Raw genomic sequence first — 18,247 nt, 5'->3', positions numbered from 1 at the left:
AGACATAAAAATTATGATCATGTGAATTTCACTGGGGTCCGTACCAATGCCTGTAATCTGTTATCCATGTTGAAATAACCATTGCTATCAAGGCTGATGCTCTTGGTTTTCTTCTAGATAAGAATCACGTGACTGGGATGGGATGAATCGGGAAAGACATGTCACCTGCGCCACCATTATCAAAACTCAGTATTTTTGCCCGTCCAGATTAAAACACAATCCTGTAGTTCATAAACTAAAAGGGTGTCAGCAGTGTTTCCAAAAGTCTCTGTTTTAAGGGTTCAAATATAGCAGAGTGGTGTGGACACAACTTTAAAACAAATTTAAATTTAAATTTATTTCAATTTTAAATTATAATTAAAACCAGATCTGAATCCTGCACTGTCAGTAAATACAATCCAGTATCAACCAAAGTTAGCCAAAGTTAGTTTGTCAGTCTCTATCATAAGCATGCGAACGCAGCATGAAACGCTGGCTTGTCTTGTCCATGAAAGCAGTGACACAAAGGACACGATGCCATTTCAAATCATTTCGATGTAAGCCATCATGAGATGATTTAAGGCTGTAACTAATGATTATTTTTGTCATTGATTCATCTGGCAATCATTTTCGTGATTAATTAATTAATTTCATGATTGATTGATTTGTCAGAAAATGGTGAAATATGTTAAAATGTTGCCATTTTATCAAAGTCCAATAATACATATTCGAAAGGTCTTGTTTTGTCCAGAGCCCAAATAAATTCAGTTTTACTGTCTTGGAAGACAGAAACCAGAAAATATTCTACTTCGAGAAGCTGAAATTTTCATACCGCTTCATTTATTTATGTAGCCTCAAGTCACTGGTTCAAATCTGACTGAAGGATGTGCTGGTTCACACAGGCCCGTCTTCACAGGTTTTCCACGTAGGACTGTTAGTTTGTGTTCCTTTTTGAATCACAGCTCCATTGCTCTTGAGATAAAGATTTGTTTTACATTTACTTGCATGGCAACACTAACACATCTGTATTTGTCTTTCTCGGAGCTTGAGCACAGCCTCCAGACATCCTCAGTATGTGTTTTATTTCCTCTCCTCTAGCAGTCATTTTACGACTGGAGGACAAAGACAGTCCTATGCTGTGAAGACTGTAATCTCACTCACACACACACACACACTCAGCCCACAATGTGTGTTTGTGGTTTGCTCTACAGCCTGAGTAGCCTCCAGGTCTATAAGTGTAGTCTACAATGGACTAACCTGTCACTGACCCCAGCTGATGGCTGTGTTGGCACATGCAGCTGTCAGCTGAGTCCTTTATTATCACCTGACCTCAGACTTTCTGTGGGAAAAACTCTGACTGCAGAGAAACGCATATAGAAACATTTATAGTAGTCAAACACTGGGTCGGGACCCACAGGTGGGTCACAGGAGATTTTATTTTGGTCGCCAAATAAATAAAAGACTATGGAAGAAATTTAGTAGTATCTTAATTATAATTCAGTAGCCTAAAATGTTCTAAATTATGAGAGGATGTCCTGTTAACTGAGCCTAAATGGATTTATTTATCATTTATAAAATATTTAACGTGTATATGTTTGCAATAAAACACGTCAAGATTAGGGCTTTAAATAATTTATTGCTGATCAATCTGTCCATTCACGTTCATGATTGCTCGATCAGTTGTTGGTGAAAAATGGTGAAAAATATCAACCTGGCAATAGTTTTCCACTAATTGGTTAGTTGTTAGGTCCATGAAATGTCAGAAAATAATGAAAATTGATTAGTTAATCCTGTCACAATCTTGTCAATTGAAAAATAGGCCCAAACACGAGAAAACAGGTGGAATTTTGACATTTTTTCTTCACAGTTGATTAACTGTTGCAGCTCTAGTCAGGATAATATAAGGTGATGCGGAAATGGAAGTAATGGAAGTTTCCTTACTCAACAAATGTCTCCACCAGATAAAACGATGTCAACTAAGGTGCAGTTACTGCCATTTCTAGACTATCGATTAGGTATCGATTAATACATTTTTAGTTGATTAAATTCTTGATGGGGAATAATGATTAATCATCAACATCTGTAATAATGCCAAATCATGAAAAATTCTTCTCAGCACTCAGGAGCAGGTGGAGATTGTACTCTTTATAAACCAAATAAGGAATTGCCTCATTTGACATTTTTTTGTCTTGCAGAACTATTTGTTGAAGAACAAAACTTAAAAAATCTGAGAAAATAAGGAGAAAACATTTATCTTACCTATTATTAACAATTATCTATCTACTATTTTTTGAGCAAAATGTGCAAAATCTAGTAAAACTTACATTTCCAAATACATATGTAGATCATTATCATCAAATATACTTTCTTTATAATTTCTTAAAAACTAATGATGTGAGTCTGTCTGTGTAATCATGTGTGTGTCACTTCAAGATAATGACGATGGGCTTTGTGACGAGGCAGGTAATCTCCAGCATGCAGCTGTATGACGTCCATCTCTCATCTGAGCTCACTGAGCAGATGGAAACTCGGTGGATTAGCCCTCATAAACAGACACACTGCCACGCAAAGTCATTCATACGCTCTGTAGCCACAAAACAAAGTAGTACGCTGTCAGAGAAGGGGACACAAACAGGGAAGGAGAGATAGAAGGACAGATACGTAACAGAAAGAGGAAAGAAAGACGGACTTTTTTGTGTCTCGGGATAACTTTTTCCTTCAGTTTGGCCAGTATCATTTACTTGTCTTTTTTCTTTTTTTTGTTTTGGTTTTCTTAACTGTGTCTACTAAGTGTGAAAATGACAGTCATCTGTTTTTTAAAGTGAGTATCTGTCAGCTGGATTCTTCTGGTTAGCTCAGAGTGTTTGCCAGCCTCACATGTCTGATGGGATTTTACAGACACACTAATGTTAATGGTTTGTGTCTTCTCTTGCAGTGTGCCCACCGTCCCGGTGAAGAACCTCAATGGATCCAGTCCTGTTCACCCTGCACTAGCCGGTAAGAACACACAACTCACTACTGGTCACAGACAAAACAAGTTGAGAACATGGAACAGGGAATTTCACAAGAAACCAGACAGGAATATCTGTTTCTCTTCTGTTTGTTTTCTAATCAGACTCTCTCTGTTGTATTTCAGGGATCACAGGGATCCTGATGAGTGCTGCCGCTCTGCCCGTGTGTCTGACCAGGCCTCCCAAACTTGTGCTGCATCCTCCACCTGTCAGCAAGAGTGACATCAAACCTGTGCCAGGCTTCGGCCACTGCTGCAGGAAGACCACCAAGAAACAGGCTCGCAAAGGTGAGCACTTAAGTCAAGAACAACCTCAGAAAAGAGAAAGTTCTGCCTCTACAAACTTTATCCTTCTCTACATCTCAGAGGTGAATATTGTAGTTTCTACTCTACTGCATGTGTCTGACAGCTTTAGTTACTTCAGATTACAATTTTTCATACCCTTCCTGCTACACACAGCAAATGTTGCCGGCTTTTCTCGGGTCTTTTTAGTGACTGTTTTGGATCTTTTAAAAAAAACAGTCCTGACTTCCGGATGTTGTGGGCCACTTAAGACAAACCAAACATTGGATCTGTATGTATCAAATCATTATTATCAACCCAGTCATATGTTTTTCTTCAAGACCTAAAAAATGTCCTCTTGCATTTCAGCTCATATTTTGTTTTAAGACTGACTACCATTTAATCTATGAAGTAAACAAGCCTTCCTGTGCCTTTTGCTTGAGGACCGACAGACATCTTGCGAACAGAGCAAACTCTCTGAGAGCAGAAAATTTAACATACTCAAAGGGTGAAAAAATAAACTGAAGAGGGTGCACATCCCGGCCAGTCCCGGCTGTCACACCAAGCTCACCCCCCTTACCTGCCTAAAGAGAATCTAAACAAAAAGCACAGTGCTGCAATAAGGCAGGTAGAGAGGATGAGGGGCACAGGAGAAAGAGAGAGAGAGAAAAGAAACACACCGCAACCTTTGTGAAGTAATACACATACAAGGCCACACGTAACAGATACATCCAAACATTTGTAGACATAATTCACAGAGGTAAACAGCTTGGACTTTGCTTTCATGCTCATGTCTCCCTTCTTTCTGTCTGCAGGTAAAACTCCAGAGGAGGTGGTGAAGAAGTACCTGCAGAAAGTAAAAAGTCCACCAGAGGAGGTATGGACAGAATCTAACTCACAGGACACAAAATGTTGGTTTCACATTAATGATACAGAGCAATAAGATTTGCACCATGAGTTTTCATCTTCATTCCCTTCCTTGTCTTTCCCAGGACTGTACCATCTGTATGGAGCCGCTGGGGGGTCCGTCTGGATATAAGGGTCCAGGCGTGGGGCCTGTGTCTCGGGCGGAGTCAGTCGGGCGACTAGCACAGTGCGGACACCAGTACCACTTCCAGTGTCTGGTGGCCATGTATAATAATGGCAACAAGGACGGCAGGTAGGTTACAGATGGAAGCTGTGTTTCCATCAGTGTGTTTTGAATTTTCTCATTATAAAAGGTTGATGGATACTGTAAAATGCAAAAAGAAAATTGAAAATTTTGAAAAAAGTTTTTGCATTCACTTCAGGTGGGGTTTTTTTTGCCTTTTTCTAAAGACTTGATGGGCTGAATGGGAAATGTAAACACTCCAAATAAGTTCTGAGATAACAAACATTTATGTCACATGACTGATCAGCTGTTTGTACTCTGACAGTCTCTTCATGGCTCTATAATACATCCATAATCACTCCACACAGATGATGATGGAACCTTTATCACATTCATCCATGAAGCAAACAGAAATGTCATGTTTCCACTGTGTTTTCGACATTGTTCACCGTTTGAGGTTTGACTGCTGCTGTTTACATTTTGTCATCTTGTTGCATCCTCCAATTCTACATTGGTATAAAAGTTTTCTAACTGGGAAAACTGTTTACTGCTTTTCTCAATAAACCAACAAGTAATATTCATATAACGGTGGTGGATGGAAACAAGCATTCACTCAGATTTTCATTTGCGGATTTACTCAAACTTTGGTTACAATTTACAACTCACTAGATGGAAATAGAACTAGAGAGACCGTTACTCTTCATTGACACTCAACTTTTTAGCAAATAAGCTCTGTAATCAATCGGTGTTGTCTCTGTCAGTCTTCAGTGTCCCACCTGTAAAACCATCTACGGCGTAAAGACAGGCAACCAACCGGCAGGAAAGATGGAGTACCACGTCATCCCTCACTCTCTACCGGGGCATCCTGACTGCAAAACCATACGCATCATCTACAACATACCACCAGGCATTCAGGTACAGCAGTGTTGGTTTATTTCCTGGTCAGAGTTAGACTGATCAGTGTGACCGTCTGCTGATTTTAATCCTCTCCCTCTACTTTCAGGGACCAGAGCATCCGAACCCAGGGAAGCCCTTCACTGCCAGAGGCTTTCCCCGACACTGCTACCTCCCAGACAGCGAGAAAGGTCGCAAGGTAAACACAATTCATCATCCCTGATACAGACAACCAAACTTATTAACCTCAGACCTTGATACAGATAAATTTTAAGTGGTATTTTTTAAAACAAAGCCTTTGTCCTCACCTTTACCCTGACCTGCCATCAGGTACTGAGACTGCTCCTGGTAGCGTGGGACCGCAGGTTGATTTTCTCAGTTGGTACTTCGAGCACTACAGGAGAGTCTGACACCGTCATCTGGAATGAGGTACATACATAAATAATACTACAATAAAATACTGTAACTAAAGTAATGAATGAAAATTGATTTGACTGACTATACTTTAGAGAGATCAACCACTTACATCACTTTGTTGGGGACAGAATTATTCCTGTACACTTGTTGTTTAAATAATTTGCTTATGTAGCAGCTTACAGTGTTCATTTTGAGTCTTTTCATACATGACAACACATGGAAAAAATCTGGTAATTTTTTAACTTTTAACTCATGGTCTCCTTAGCCTGCTTCGAGCTACCTGATGCAGAAATTTTTGTAAATGGAACGCACAAATCACTGGAGGTTTAATTTCGCCTTTTAGACTCCAACAATGGTCCTGGCAAATAAATATTGTTCAAGTGTGTTCACTTGCAGTGTGCACTATCATTCAGAGCATGGACACATATATGCAGAGTGAATATTCATTGGTTTCTTGACTCCTTTATGACAGTAAACTTAATATCTTTGGGTTGTGAACAGAACATCACCTTGGGCAGTGGTCAACATTTTTCACCATTTTCTGACATTTCATGGACCAAACATCTAATTGATTAATCAAGAAAATAATCAACAGATTATTAATCGATTATGAGAAGAATCATTAGTTGCAGTCCTTTTCATATTGAAGGGTTAATTCAAGGATTCAAGAGCATTTTTATATTTATTTTTGGTTGAGAAATAAATGTTAGTACTTTTGATCTAAAAAAAAAATGCAGCTTTTCATTTACATGTATTTGTTCACAGGCCAGCGTTGCCTGGACCAGTCTGGTGACAACATTGATGTAATAATGTGCAATAATGGACCAAAGCGATCAATGTGGCGTCTACGCACTAACGTCTATGTTTTTTCATATTATTTCACGACATTTCATGCCACCTATTGGCATGAGTGGGGCAGAATGATAAGACTGTGTATAGAAAATAAAATAAAACAAACACTTATAATAATCATCCACTTATAATGATTAATTTGAGTCGGACCAACGTGATCACTGCAAGCGGTTGCCACTATATATACACGTCAGGTTTGTTGTTCCAGAAACATAAGACCATATTGTTATTGATCTTCCAGGTCCACCATAAGACCGAGTTTGGCTCCAACCTGACGGGCCACGGCTTCCCCGACCCCGGACACCTCGACAATGTCCTGGAAGAGCTCCGAGCTCAGGGCATCACAGAGGATGACGGACTGATGGAAAAATGAAAGGACAAGCGTTCGGGGCAGCGGAGACACGGGAGACATCCATGTGAGAGTAGTGACAGAGTGGCAGGGAGGACGAGGAGTAGAGGAAGAGAATCGGGCCTAAAATAAGAGAAGCAGCAGCAGGAGGAGGAAAAGAAGATGTCCTAGACTGAGACACTCTCTCTGCCAGCACTTAAGAAGGGGCGCAGGGGGACGTTTCAAGTTTTAGGAGACACTGATTTTGTTTTTTTCACAGAGGTTTACCACTTTTCAAGATTAAGTCACTGCTGGGTTGCAAGTCAGTCTAAACTTCACTGTTTTCTAGCAAGCACATGAACAGAAGTAGGAGGAGAGTTTGAGGAAGCTGCAGCACAAAGAAACGGAGATGGCACTCGAGCTTTCATCTGCTTAGCAGCTAGGTACTAAATGTTGACAAGTGAGAATGAACTGGTACTAATATTTAGGACAAAAACAAGTTTACTTTACTGAGAGAAAGAGTAGCTGGGAAAAGATGGTACAATTTTAGAGCAGTTCAATGAAAACAGTGAGAGAAAGGACAAAAGAAGACAGAAGTTGAGTGGTGGGGGAGGGGACCGGAGAAACAAGAGCAGGAATAATGTAGCAGAAAGAGAGAAAGATGGTGCACGAATGTAGCCTAGGATAGGAGTAGAGTAAAATTAACTTGTATGGTTCTTAACAGGTACGTTAGCGTTAACTAAAAACCCAAGGAAGCCAAGAGTGATGAAGGGAAAGAAACAGACATACAGAAAGCGTGCTGGCTTTGTTCAAACCACCTGCTTGCTTATGGTTGAAGTTTAGTACTGCTGCTCCCTCTTGTGGTGACACTGATGAACTACAAGCCTCAGCCTACAAGCTACTGGAACGAATCAAAATGTTTCTACGAGTTATCCACCTGTGTTATTATTTTTTTTTATCATTGTTACTATTATCCTCATTTAACGTCATTCCATACTTTACCTCTTACCTTTGACTTGATGGGTTTTATATGACCTGGGCTCTGTTTGCTTATGATTGTGCGTGAGATGACAAAAGACCAAACTGAGGCCGAGTCATTTTGGCCTATTTTGGAGTCTTACTATTGAGCCACTGTGGTACAAGTTAACCTTAGATACACAGGTACCAGTATTTACTTACATATCTTTATTTTATTTTTGTCCTTTTTGATGGTTCATATAGTTTCAGTGGATGTGAATAAAAACCTGATGAAGATGATGGAGCATTTTTGAGGGGACTGCCTAGAATTTAGTGCTGAGGATTTCCTTCGAGGCCTCAGCGTTTAGTTCTAGTTGAGTGAGCTTCACTGTCAGGTGCTTTTCAATTCAAGAGATATGAACTGAGAGCTTGGGGCCGGTCTCACAGCCAGAAAGCCCTTCAGATTGGGCAGAGGGTTGGGCGGTCAGGAGAGAATGGAGAGGACAAGAGGTAGAACTGAAGCAGAGGTCATGGCCTCGTCTGCCCAAACACACAGTTGGGGATGAATATTCAATACCCTTCAACTGATACTGATACGAACAGAGTGCTTCACATGATAAGTGGACAGGTGTGTAGGAGAAGAGTCAACAATAAAAGCAAAAAGACTCCTGCACACAGTCCTCTGTACTTTCAAATTCAGCATTTATTGATGATGATGAGTGATGACCTTGATCAGGTTGATTTTACACCAATCAGGTCACACTACACAATTGAATTATTCATTATTTGGGTATAGAAAGGATTGAATGCAGATATTCTGTGACTGGAGACCAATATTACTTGGTGTTGGGTTATTTTGTCCAGTACCTTTAAGGTATCAAGTACCATTGAGGAGAAGAAACAAATCAGTACAATCAATTACATTTCATTTGGTCAATCAAACAAGTAGTAAAGGACACTGGGATTGCTAAAGCCTCAGCATGTGGTTGTCAGTAAGTACTAGGAACTGCACCACCATTATCAAATATGCATTAAGACCCATAAATGGAAATTCCTCTCGTTTGTGTTATCAAATATAGTTCATCAGTACTAAAGGGCCATCCACAACAACAACTATAATGATAAAGACGTGATCATCCACACTGATGAACAATAACATTGTGGCACCAGGCACGCTCTGAACACTTAACCTGTGTCAACAGCTTAGAAAAATGGACACTGATGATCTGTTACTGCTGAACGCTGAGGGATACTGGTGCACGAAATTCTTCAAAGATGAGACCAACACTCTGTTCAGAGAGTTGTCATTTTTAGATTAGAAATTTCAACATCAGTACATCAGTAAAGACCAAATGGACTGAGACTCTATCCCTATCTGTCTCTGCTAAAATTGTGCTTTCCAGTGATATAAAGTCCTGCTGTTCCGGCGTTTCTTTGTTCACCATTGAGGTCGACATCCCCTCAGTCCTAGCTTCACTGCTACCGGTGTTTGACTCAAGTCCCGCATTTCTGCTGTTGAGGACAGCTTCCGACACTCTGCTGGCTATCATTATATTTGTGGTGTGGACTAGAACAATTTTTAAAAGTTCTAAATTCATACTAATTGTTCTTGGTGTGGACAGCCCTTTAAATACTTTTTTCATTCTTACCTAAAATGTTAAAGATGTTTAAAAACACAGTCACAGCTGGGCTTGCTCCTGATTGGCCGGCATCAGTAACACAGCTGAAACCCATCCATTCAGACCAGACAGAAGTCTTCCTGTGAGGATGTTGATAAATTCGATAAATATTCTTGTAGATCGGGTTTTTTAGGACAAAATTCACAAAGAGAATTATTTTGCGCCTGCAGCAGAGTAGCAGTGTGACTGTGAAAAGACAGACTGTGAAAGAAAAGATAATACAGGACCTTTTAATCTATGATTTAATGGTCCAAGTACCATCATTCTTATCTCAGCATCTCTCCTCTTCTGATCTCCACCTCTCCTGACTGATCAACACACTGCCCAGTCTCTGGAGTTGGGTCTATAAATGACCCATATTAATGTTACAAGACCTGTGTGTGTGTGTGTATGTGTGTGTGAGAGAGAGAAAGAAAGAGAATCTGTGTACTGTGTATACTACCAACATGCTCCCAGTTTAGGGTATTACTTTGGTACTCCACGGGAATCACATCATCCTTTAACTCTGATGATGTTACTCCCTGTATGGTAACTTCTTCATTATTTTTTTATATATGAAATATAGTTAAACCTTTGGTTTTTAATAGCATTTTTATTGACACTATCATAGAGTAAATTGCCTTTTTTCATTTTGTACATTTATGTTGTATTAATTATGCCCTTTTTCATTTGTTGCAATTGGTTTACAAAGACAGTATTGTTAAATACAAAGTCTTTTTTTTTTCATTGTGTACAGACATAAGCTGATTTGCATCATCTTTTCTTTGGAAAAGGAATTTGATGGTAGACTTTTATCTGAGTGTGACATGTAATGAATTTTAATAGCAAGTCAAACCCTCATACCCTTGCTTTTCTGTGAGGTAAAGAACACTTCAATTTTCTATGAATCATCCATCTGTCCTGCTACATAAGATTACTAAAGCCAGACATAAGGGGGAAAATGAGAGGAAGTTTATTGTATTTTCTTTTTTTTTTAATTTGAAGAATAAAGTGAAATTGTTGAACTTTTAGTATTACTGCCAGGCATAAGATAAAAAGATAAATCAGAGGTGGTAGATTTTATTTTTTTTATTTGTTTTGGGTTTGTTTGAGAATTAAGTTGAAATGTAAAGAATAAAGTTAAACCTTTATCCAGGCATAAGAACAAAAATAAATCAGTGGTTTTGACAATTACGTTGAAATGTCAAGAATTAAGTCGAAATTTTGGCACCACTGCCAGGCTTTAGAAAAAAATGTTTTGTGCATTTTGAAAATAACGAGGAAATATTGAGAAATAAATTGAAATCCCATTTCAAGAATATAGTAAAAATTATATTTTATTCTTGACATTTCAACTTTATTCTCAAAATGAAAAAAAAAAAGTTTTTGTTTTTTTTTTTACTTTTTTTGGTACCAGAAAGTTTGATTTGATTCTCAACATTTCAACTTAATTCTCAAAATACTACATTTAAAATGTCTTATTCCTGGCCCTAATACTCTTAGGCAGTCCTGCAACTATTCTGCACTGAGCCGTAATCTGCCTTCTGGAGCTCTCAGTATTTCTGCCCCTGAAAGTAGCCGATTTTGATTGACATTTTGGTTTTAGTCTCATGTCATCCCCTCATTTAGCAGCAGAATTGTTCAAGTGCAGGTGGCATGATGAAAATAAAAATTGTGAAGTGCTATGAAATCACATTTTCTTATTGTGTCATAGCAGTTTTCTTGCTCCTTTGGTACAATGACTTGAGAAAACAGATTTTATATGATCAGTAAGTCACTTATGTTGCTTTTAATTTGTCTTTTTTGTCATTAAAAGAATTAATTTTGATTTCTCAACAATGAAATGTCATTACTAGTTTTATTGATGGTTCTCTTGACTTGCTGTACTGGATGATGTGGCCATAATTTTGTTATTATGGGGTTAATAAGACAAATTATTAAAATGAACCTGAAGTGTCTTTGGACGATTTCATTTGAAGGCTTTGATCCATGGTGTGCAGTGTCTGAAACCATGTGAGCAATGTAGCCACCAGCTATGACCAGTAACTGACCATTTCAGTTTTTTTCCCTTCTTTAAATGTGGATGTCTTTCCCATCACCTGTTCTCATCCCTACTGAAGGCGATATCTCCTCCAAGCATCTGTGGATGAGGGCTCTCTGTGACTTATCTTCTTGTTTATGGGATGGGGGTGAAAAGTGGTGATAATCGGTGCTGGTATGGGAGAGAGATTAAAACATGATGAGAAAAGTGTAAATATTGCAAAAATAATTGCTGGAGTATGAGTGATTAATACAAGAAAAAAAAATAAAGAATGAATGAAACATTGTTGTGATGTTTTAATTCAGTAGCTATAGGAAACTTGTAAGTGTGGGAAATATTCATAAAAATGTAAACTTCTCAAACACACAGCACAATACATTGGAAGTTTTCATGTAAAGTCTTCTAATAAAAATCATGTATCCCTTTACACTACGCATGCCCCTTCGATAGCTCAGTTGGTAGAGCGGAGGACTGTAGGTATATATAACAGTGATCCTTAGGTCGCTGGTTCGAATCCGGCTCGAAGGAGGTGTTCCTTTTCACAGGCTGATACAGATATTTGACGGCACGACCTCGTGGAACAATGTTTTTATCCCCTCCACAATAACAATGTTTCAATAAGAAAATTTTAAATGTCAAAATACGCTTGGCATAAATACACTTATTGATTCCTGTTGGCAGGTTAAAACGAAGACTTCTGGAGAAAACTGATAAATAAATAATTTTTGAAAAGACACAACCATACACATGTGTAAATGAATGCTTAAATAAATAAAAGAATAGATTAATAAATAAATGTGGAAATATGTATGGAAATCAATATTAAAATCCACAAATAAGTAAATAAATGGTATTTGAACAGTTAAATAAATGTCAAATAAATAAATATTAGTAAGTATTAAATCTAAATATTCATTTACACATTTTCATACGCCCTAATATATTTATTTTTGTATGCCCTGTTTTATTGACACCTTCATTTATTCTTGCATTTAATCTTTTTTTTATTATTATTTACCGTATATCTGTATTTATGTTAAAGTATATGTATTCATTTATTAAACCAACTGTTTGATCTATGTCTTTATTTATTTGTATGTATACGTATTTATTGTTGATTCGGCTATTTTCTATTTCCAAATACTGGCAGGTATGAATTTAGCAAGCTCTACATAATGAAACGTTACGCAAGATGTAGTGGTTTTGCGAGGGGCCCACGACGTAAGCTCAAATGTTCACAAAGGCTGCGAAATGTGGTGGTAAAACGTCATGTTCCCTGACCGGGAATCGAACCCGGGCCGCGGCGGTGAGAGCGCCGAATCCTAACCACTAGACCACCAGGGAAGTTACAGTCTACAAGAGCCGAAAACTTTAAGTACCCTTTGACAAATGTTAGATATGTTACCTGTTAAAAGGTTGACTTAGGTAGAGGCTGTACGAAATGCCATGACGTTATTCTGCTGACAGGCCCACTTGGTACTGAAATTACATAAACACACAATCCAAATTACATTACATTAATTACACTCAAAATTCGACAAAGTCTGTCCACAGGATTTCTATACAGACATACAGATAGAATTAATCTGATAAGAGAACATAATAGGGAGCTAACTACGAAAGTTTTTTGCAACAAGTATTAACCTGTGAGACTCTGAATTATGTCACATTACATGGACTGAAACACTGACCATTTATTCATCCTATAATTACAATGAAGGCACAAAATACATACTTACATTCCCTGATGGACATAACCTCTAAAACAACATCTATCCGAGATACCCATGATCTTTCTCTAGTGAACTGGCAGACAAACTGAACGAGCCAAACAGACCAATTAACCTGGCAAAGTAGCCGATTGGCTCCTGACAATCACGTGCACACTGTCCAATGAAATTTTGAGGGAAGCTGCAAGTTATCCTCACAAGCCTCATCTAAAAGTTGCTAGAGTTAATTTAAACTAAATTTAACTTTAACTTCTAACTGTAGAAATAACTTTAACTAAGTTAGTTAGTTAGACACTCGTTAACCCTTAGCTAAGCCCCACCTGCAAACAGCAACTGTCCAATCATATCTTAATTATAGCTTAGCAAAGTGTCCTTCCATTTCCCGTGTTAATGATTGTATTTCTGGCATCTATCATATACATATAGGTTTTGTATTTCATCATCTGACCGATGTTTGCTAGGGTGCAAGCTGCCTTTAGCCTCACTTTTTTAGTATTAAGATAATATAATTTATGCAACTGTAAAGCAATGTTATATGTTTAATACACTTTAACAGATTTTTCGCTTTAAAGGACCAGTGTGTAATAATTACAGGAATTTATGTACATAAATTAGATATATTATATATAAGTATGTTATTTATTATTATCAATCAACGTAAACTCATAATCTATATGTTCCCGTTACTTTAGAAATAGCCATTTATAGTTACATACTGTCGGGTCGCCTTAAGGAGATCATCATCCTGCGCCGTCTACGGCAGCGCAGAGCGGACAAACTGCACTAACAGTGAGTCTTGGGAAGCCCATGGCGACCTTACGTAGACGCCGCAGCGTAAACACGGAAATAGACGGGGAGGACAGACGCAGGTGATTGCTGGCAGACCATTTAGCGTTGTGAACCTTGACTGGCACAGTTTTGACAAATGGAGGATCATACATACACTGTACCAGAACAAAAAGCAGCGGACAGTGAATCCCCGTCATCCAAGAAGCGGAGACGCGAAGAAAGTAAACGCAAGCATGACAGGAAACGGCAAAAACACGAATCAACATCGGCATAGCGTTTACACGATGGAAATCGCTGATGGAGGACAAACGTTTTCACAGTGACGCCGAGGTTGCCTGTTTTCTGCTGGACAGGTAATTCATCCTACACACATAATTGTAGTTTGTTGTGAGATAGCTTTCGCTCGCCATTTTGTCCGCTGATGGCCACCGTACTCTTGGTGAGAGAGGGGCGGTGTCAGGGTAAATCCTCTTAGTTGCAATCTAAGGTTTGAACGTTAGATGCCACTGGAAATCACACACTTCTCCTTTAAAATGTGTCAGGTGGAAACATTAAAAAGTCAGCTGGAGCCAGACTTCTCAGCTGACTCAAGGAGTTTAAGCATTCGCCAGCTACACTTCTGATAACTGCCTGTAAGAATCATCATTGAAGCTGATGTAACCCAGTGACAATTACAGGTTAAATAATACATTACTGTTACTGTTACTATCTAACCAAGTAGAGAAAAGATCAGCCACACAGGACTGATTGTCTGGTCAAGTTCTGCCCCTAGCTCCACTTGATTGACAGGTCATGACGAACAGCTGGATTGACAGAGCTTGATGTACCTGCATGAGCTTCCTGTGTGAGGAGAGAGAGGAGACAGAGAAAAAAAAACGGTGCTGTGTTGTCTGTATGTTTATTGAGTCTTGTGGAAATGCTGTGGCATAAATACAAAAATATTAAAGCAGTACTAATACTGATACCGCTGTTATTGAAACTTTAATAACTCAACACACAAGTCAGCTGGGAATCATAGCAACTCATTCTATTTTCCATTGTACACATTTTCCTTGTTATGAAGAGCATTTCAGTGAATTGCACAGTACAGTATGTGAATAGACGGATGTTAAAATACCAGGCTGTTGTTCATTATTACTACACTGTAAGTGTTATTTTTGAGATTCATGTTATTCATGTTCAGGTTTAACAGGTTACTGTGGGAGATGTGACAGTTAATGTTATTTGTAGTCTCACTAGACAATGGGTATTGAAAATATTTGCAGGGTCATATGCAACACGTAAACTACCCACAGTCCTTCCTAATGTTGGATTGAGGAAAAACTTAATGCTTTTGTAATGATGGCTAAATTATTAGTTTTTGTTTAAATAGTGTTATGGGCAAAAAGATGTATGCTGTAATGATTCAGATACTGATATCAAGATTTAAAGTTATTGAACTAAAGTGTAATGCTAAACATGTTATCATTGAGTGTTATATATAATGGATGCTTAATGTTATGTTGTCATTATGCTTTAGTATAAATGTTGTGCAACAAATAGATTAAAAAAAATCTTAAATTCCTGTTTGCCAAAAATAGGTGAGGTCTTATGGACAGAGTGAGAACTACTTTTAAAGATCCATTCTTATTGGTGGCGAGCGTCCTGGTGTGATCCTGTCTGTCTGGATTATTGCACCTGGTGGTAGGGTGGTTCTAGCCACCAGGATTACAACACACATCGTCAAAGAGTGCACTCTATCACAAGGAACTGTCACAAGAACAATCACAGATTCTAAAGGAACAGACCGTGGATTGACAAAACATACATCAAAAGTGATCACAGGCTACACAGACGTTAATGACTAACGACAAAAGTAAGGCTTTATTTTTAAGGCCCATTTTTTATTTTCTTCACAAATAGAGCCACATTGCTAGTGTGGCCAGCAGATGGAGCTAGAGCTCTAGTGTCCTACAGACTCTGATGATTTGCATTGAAAAACATACTAAAGGCATGATTTTTGCGGCAATCTGTACCAAACAATGTGGAACTGCAATGATTTGTTGATTAATTGATTAGTTGTCAACTATTAAATTACTTGGCAACTATTTTGATAATCAGTTTGTTTGTTTGTTTTACGGAAAATCATCCAAATTCTTTGATTTCAGCTCTTTGAATGTGAAACTTTTCTGGTTTCTTTACTCGTCTCTGACTGTAAACTGAGTATCTGTGAGTTGAGGACAAAACAGGACGCAGGGAGCAAGGAAGCAAGTAGTTATTGGCTATTGTTTTGGCTGAAAAATATCCATATCCATAGACCCACCACCAGAGCAGACAGCCAGTCCTCCTGTAGCACTGAAAGCTACTCCTGGTCATGGAAAATCATGGCAGTCATGGAATTCCTGACTCCATTCTTGAAAATAGGGGCAATAGTCATCAATCATCAGCAGGCCAGACATGCCCCAAGTCTCCTTCCTGCAACCCCGCTGCACAGCAGCACAGCCAGCCAACAGCATCAGAGGGGTGGAAACCCCCCCACACTCACTACAGTCAACATAAATACAGGAAAGCCAACAACTGTTGTGAAAGAGAACAGCAAGGACAGAGTTAAGTTCCAGATCCACAAGATTATTTTAATAGTTGATGTCTTTTGTCATTAATTCAATCTATGACACTGGATATTTTTTTTTATAAACAATGTTCAAAACAGTCATAAGAAAGTCATTCTCTGTACATTTTTAAACCCCTCAGGCTGTTACAGGTAGAAACACATTGATGGGGCAACAACACCAAAAGGACAGTAGAGCATATTTATTTACAATTGTGTACCAGCGCACAAGTGAACAATGCAGTGCAAAGAAATCATTATGTAATCACAAAATAATAATAATAATAATAATAATAATAATAATAATAATAATAATAATAATAATAATAATAATAATACAAAGGCATACTTAACAGAACAATGAAGTAAAGCACACTGTCGAGTGACATGGGTTTTTGTCCTGAAGGTGCAGTATACCACCAGGCAAAGGGGACAGATGCACACTGTTACGTGCCAGTCAGGATAAGAGTTGTTTCTTGTTTATCCCTCCTGTCTGCCCCCCCCCCCCCCTTCTTTCTTTTGTCTCCAGGTGATAATGGCTTCATGAGGATTCACCTGTGAGGACATGGACAGGCTCCTCATTGGTTCCCTAAGCTTCGAGCTGTCCAATCGCAAGTCAGAGCAGTCAATAAGAAGGGCCAGCCTGAGAAGTTCAAGTCTCTCTGCTGCACTGAGCCTGCCTGCTACTGCTTGTGATCTTGTTGAGTAGACTGGCCTTTGTGTTTGTAACAAGGTATGTGGTGGGAGACTGAGGACATTAGGTGAGTTTGGGGTACCCTGTACGTTTTCACACGTAGTTGTTATTTGTTAGAACACACTAGGTTTATTGGTTGGTGCCACCCTCTGATGAGGCCATTTTGTTAGACTAGGTAGTTAGGTCTTTTGTTTGTTTGTTTTTGGAGGTAGAGAAAAGTTAGGCCTAGTTTTGTTATATTTCTTTCTTTTGTTTGGCACAACCACCTTGTCCCATCTCCCCCACATTTTTTTGAAAACCTTGTGTCTGTAAATACTAAAACATAGTGTAAATAAACCCTCTAAGTTTTGCCACTTCTACTCTGACTCCATCAAATTCTTGGTTGTCTTGTTACTGTCTTTCTCTTGCAAGGGTATGTAACAACACATAAAACATCAGGGCTCTCCATGTGGTGCCTCTCCTAGAGTGGGTATCAGCATTTACGTTGAACAATAGGGCCATTATATGAGCATTGCTTATATGGGAGCCAACAAACAGAGGGTGAAAAAAGCCTGTATAATATGTATATGCACATATATGTTTTTAATATAATCATTTTTTAAATTTTAATTTATTCAAGAATAAATAGATTTATATAATTGATTTATGGTTGTATCTGAGATTTTCATAACAACTGTCAGTAAGTATGGACTCATAGATGGATTTATAAAGAGTCATTAAAAAGATTTTATGTAATCTATGAAAATAAAAACTCAACCTTTTGCTGGAGTGCAAAATATTTTTGTTAGAGGGACAGATTTGGGCCCATAAGACGCTGTTTGTCTACCACTGTCTGTGAGGTTGCATATAACAGCATTTCATGGGAGTGGTAATGCAGTGATAAAATACATTATAAGTACACTATTGCATTTGGCTACTCTACACAGAAATGAGAACAAT

The 18,247-nt window shown here is 38.4% G+C and overlaps 1 protein-coding gene, 1 long non-coding RNA gene and 2 other non-coding genes across 5 annotated transcripts in view; 3 read left to right on the top strand and 1 right to left on the bottom strand.

The window, feature by feature from the left end:
* The window catches only part of LOC146330198 (E3 ubiquitin-protein ligase DTX4-like), a 43,775-nt gene extending 32,350 nt beyond the window's left edge, over nucleotides 1-11,425 (top strand). For both annotated transcript variants that reach the window (XM_084715684.1, XM_084715683.1), the window contains exons 5-12: nucleotides 2,915-2,976; nucleotides 3,116-3,277; nucleotides 4,087-4,148; nucleotides 4,264-4,430; nucleotides 5,123-5,276; nucleotides 5,365-5,454; nucleotides 5,586-5,684; nucleotides 6,766-11,425. In XM_084715684.1, the coding sequence (XP_084571810.1) occupies nucleotides 2,915-2,976; nucleotides 3,116-3,277; nucleotides 4,087-4,148; nucleotides 4,264-4,430; nucleotides 5,123-5,276; nucleotides 5,365-5,454; nucleotides 5,586-5,684; nucleotides 6,766-6,897 (928 nt within the window). In that variant the 3' untranslated portion in view covers nucleotides 6,898-11,425. The remainder of the gene's footprint in view (nucleotides 1-2,914; nucleotides 2,977-3,115; nucleotides 3,278-4,086; nucleotides 4,149-4,263; nucleotides 4,431-5,122; nucleotides 5,277-5,364; nucleotides 5,455-5,585; nucleotides 5,685-6,765) is intronic.
* Nucleotides 11,426-11,948: 523 nt separating this feature from the next.
* On the top strand, nucleotides 11,949-12,036 carry trnay-gua (transfer RNA tyrosine (anticodon GUA)). The gene is given in 2 exon segments: nucleotides 11,949-11,985; nucleotides 12,001-12,036. It is a non-coding gene; the product is annotated as a tRNA-Tyr (tRNA).
* A 744-nt stretch (nucleotides 12,037-12,780) lies between these two features.
* Nucleotides 12,781-12,852, bottom strand: trnae-cuc (transfer RNA glutamic acid (anticodon CUC)). Its single transcript has one exon. It is a non-coding gene; the product is annotated as a tRNA-Glu (tRNA).
* A 963-nt stretch (nucleotides 12,853-13,815) lies between these two features.
* Nucleotides 13,816-17,667, top strand: LOC146330195 (uncharacterized). Its single transcript, XR_014769256.1, has 2 exons — nucleotides 13,816-14,380; nucleotides 17,144-17,667. It is a non-coding gene; the product is annotated as an uncharacterized LOC146330195 (long non-coding RNA).
* Nucleotides 17,668-18,247: the final 580 nt, after the last annotated feature.

This window comes from Lutjanus erythropterus, chromosome 3 (genome assembly GCF_056507025.1).
Source record: "Lutjanus erythropterus isolate fLutEry1 chromosome 3, fLutEry1.hap2, whole genome shotgun sequence".
Classification (NCBI taxonomy): domain Eukaryota; kingdom Metazoa; phylum Chordata; class Actinopteri; order Lutjaniformes; family Lutjanidae; genus Lutjanus; species Lutjanus erythropterus.
The sequence above is the reverse complement of the archived record's forward strand: the minus strand, read 5'-3'. Positions and strand labels throughout refer to the sequence as shown.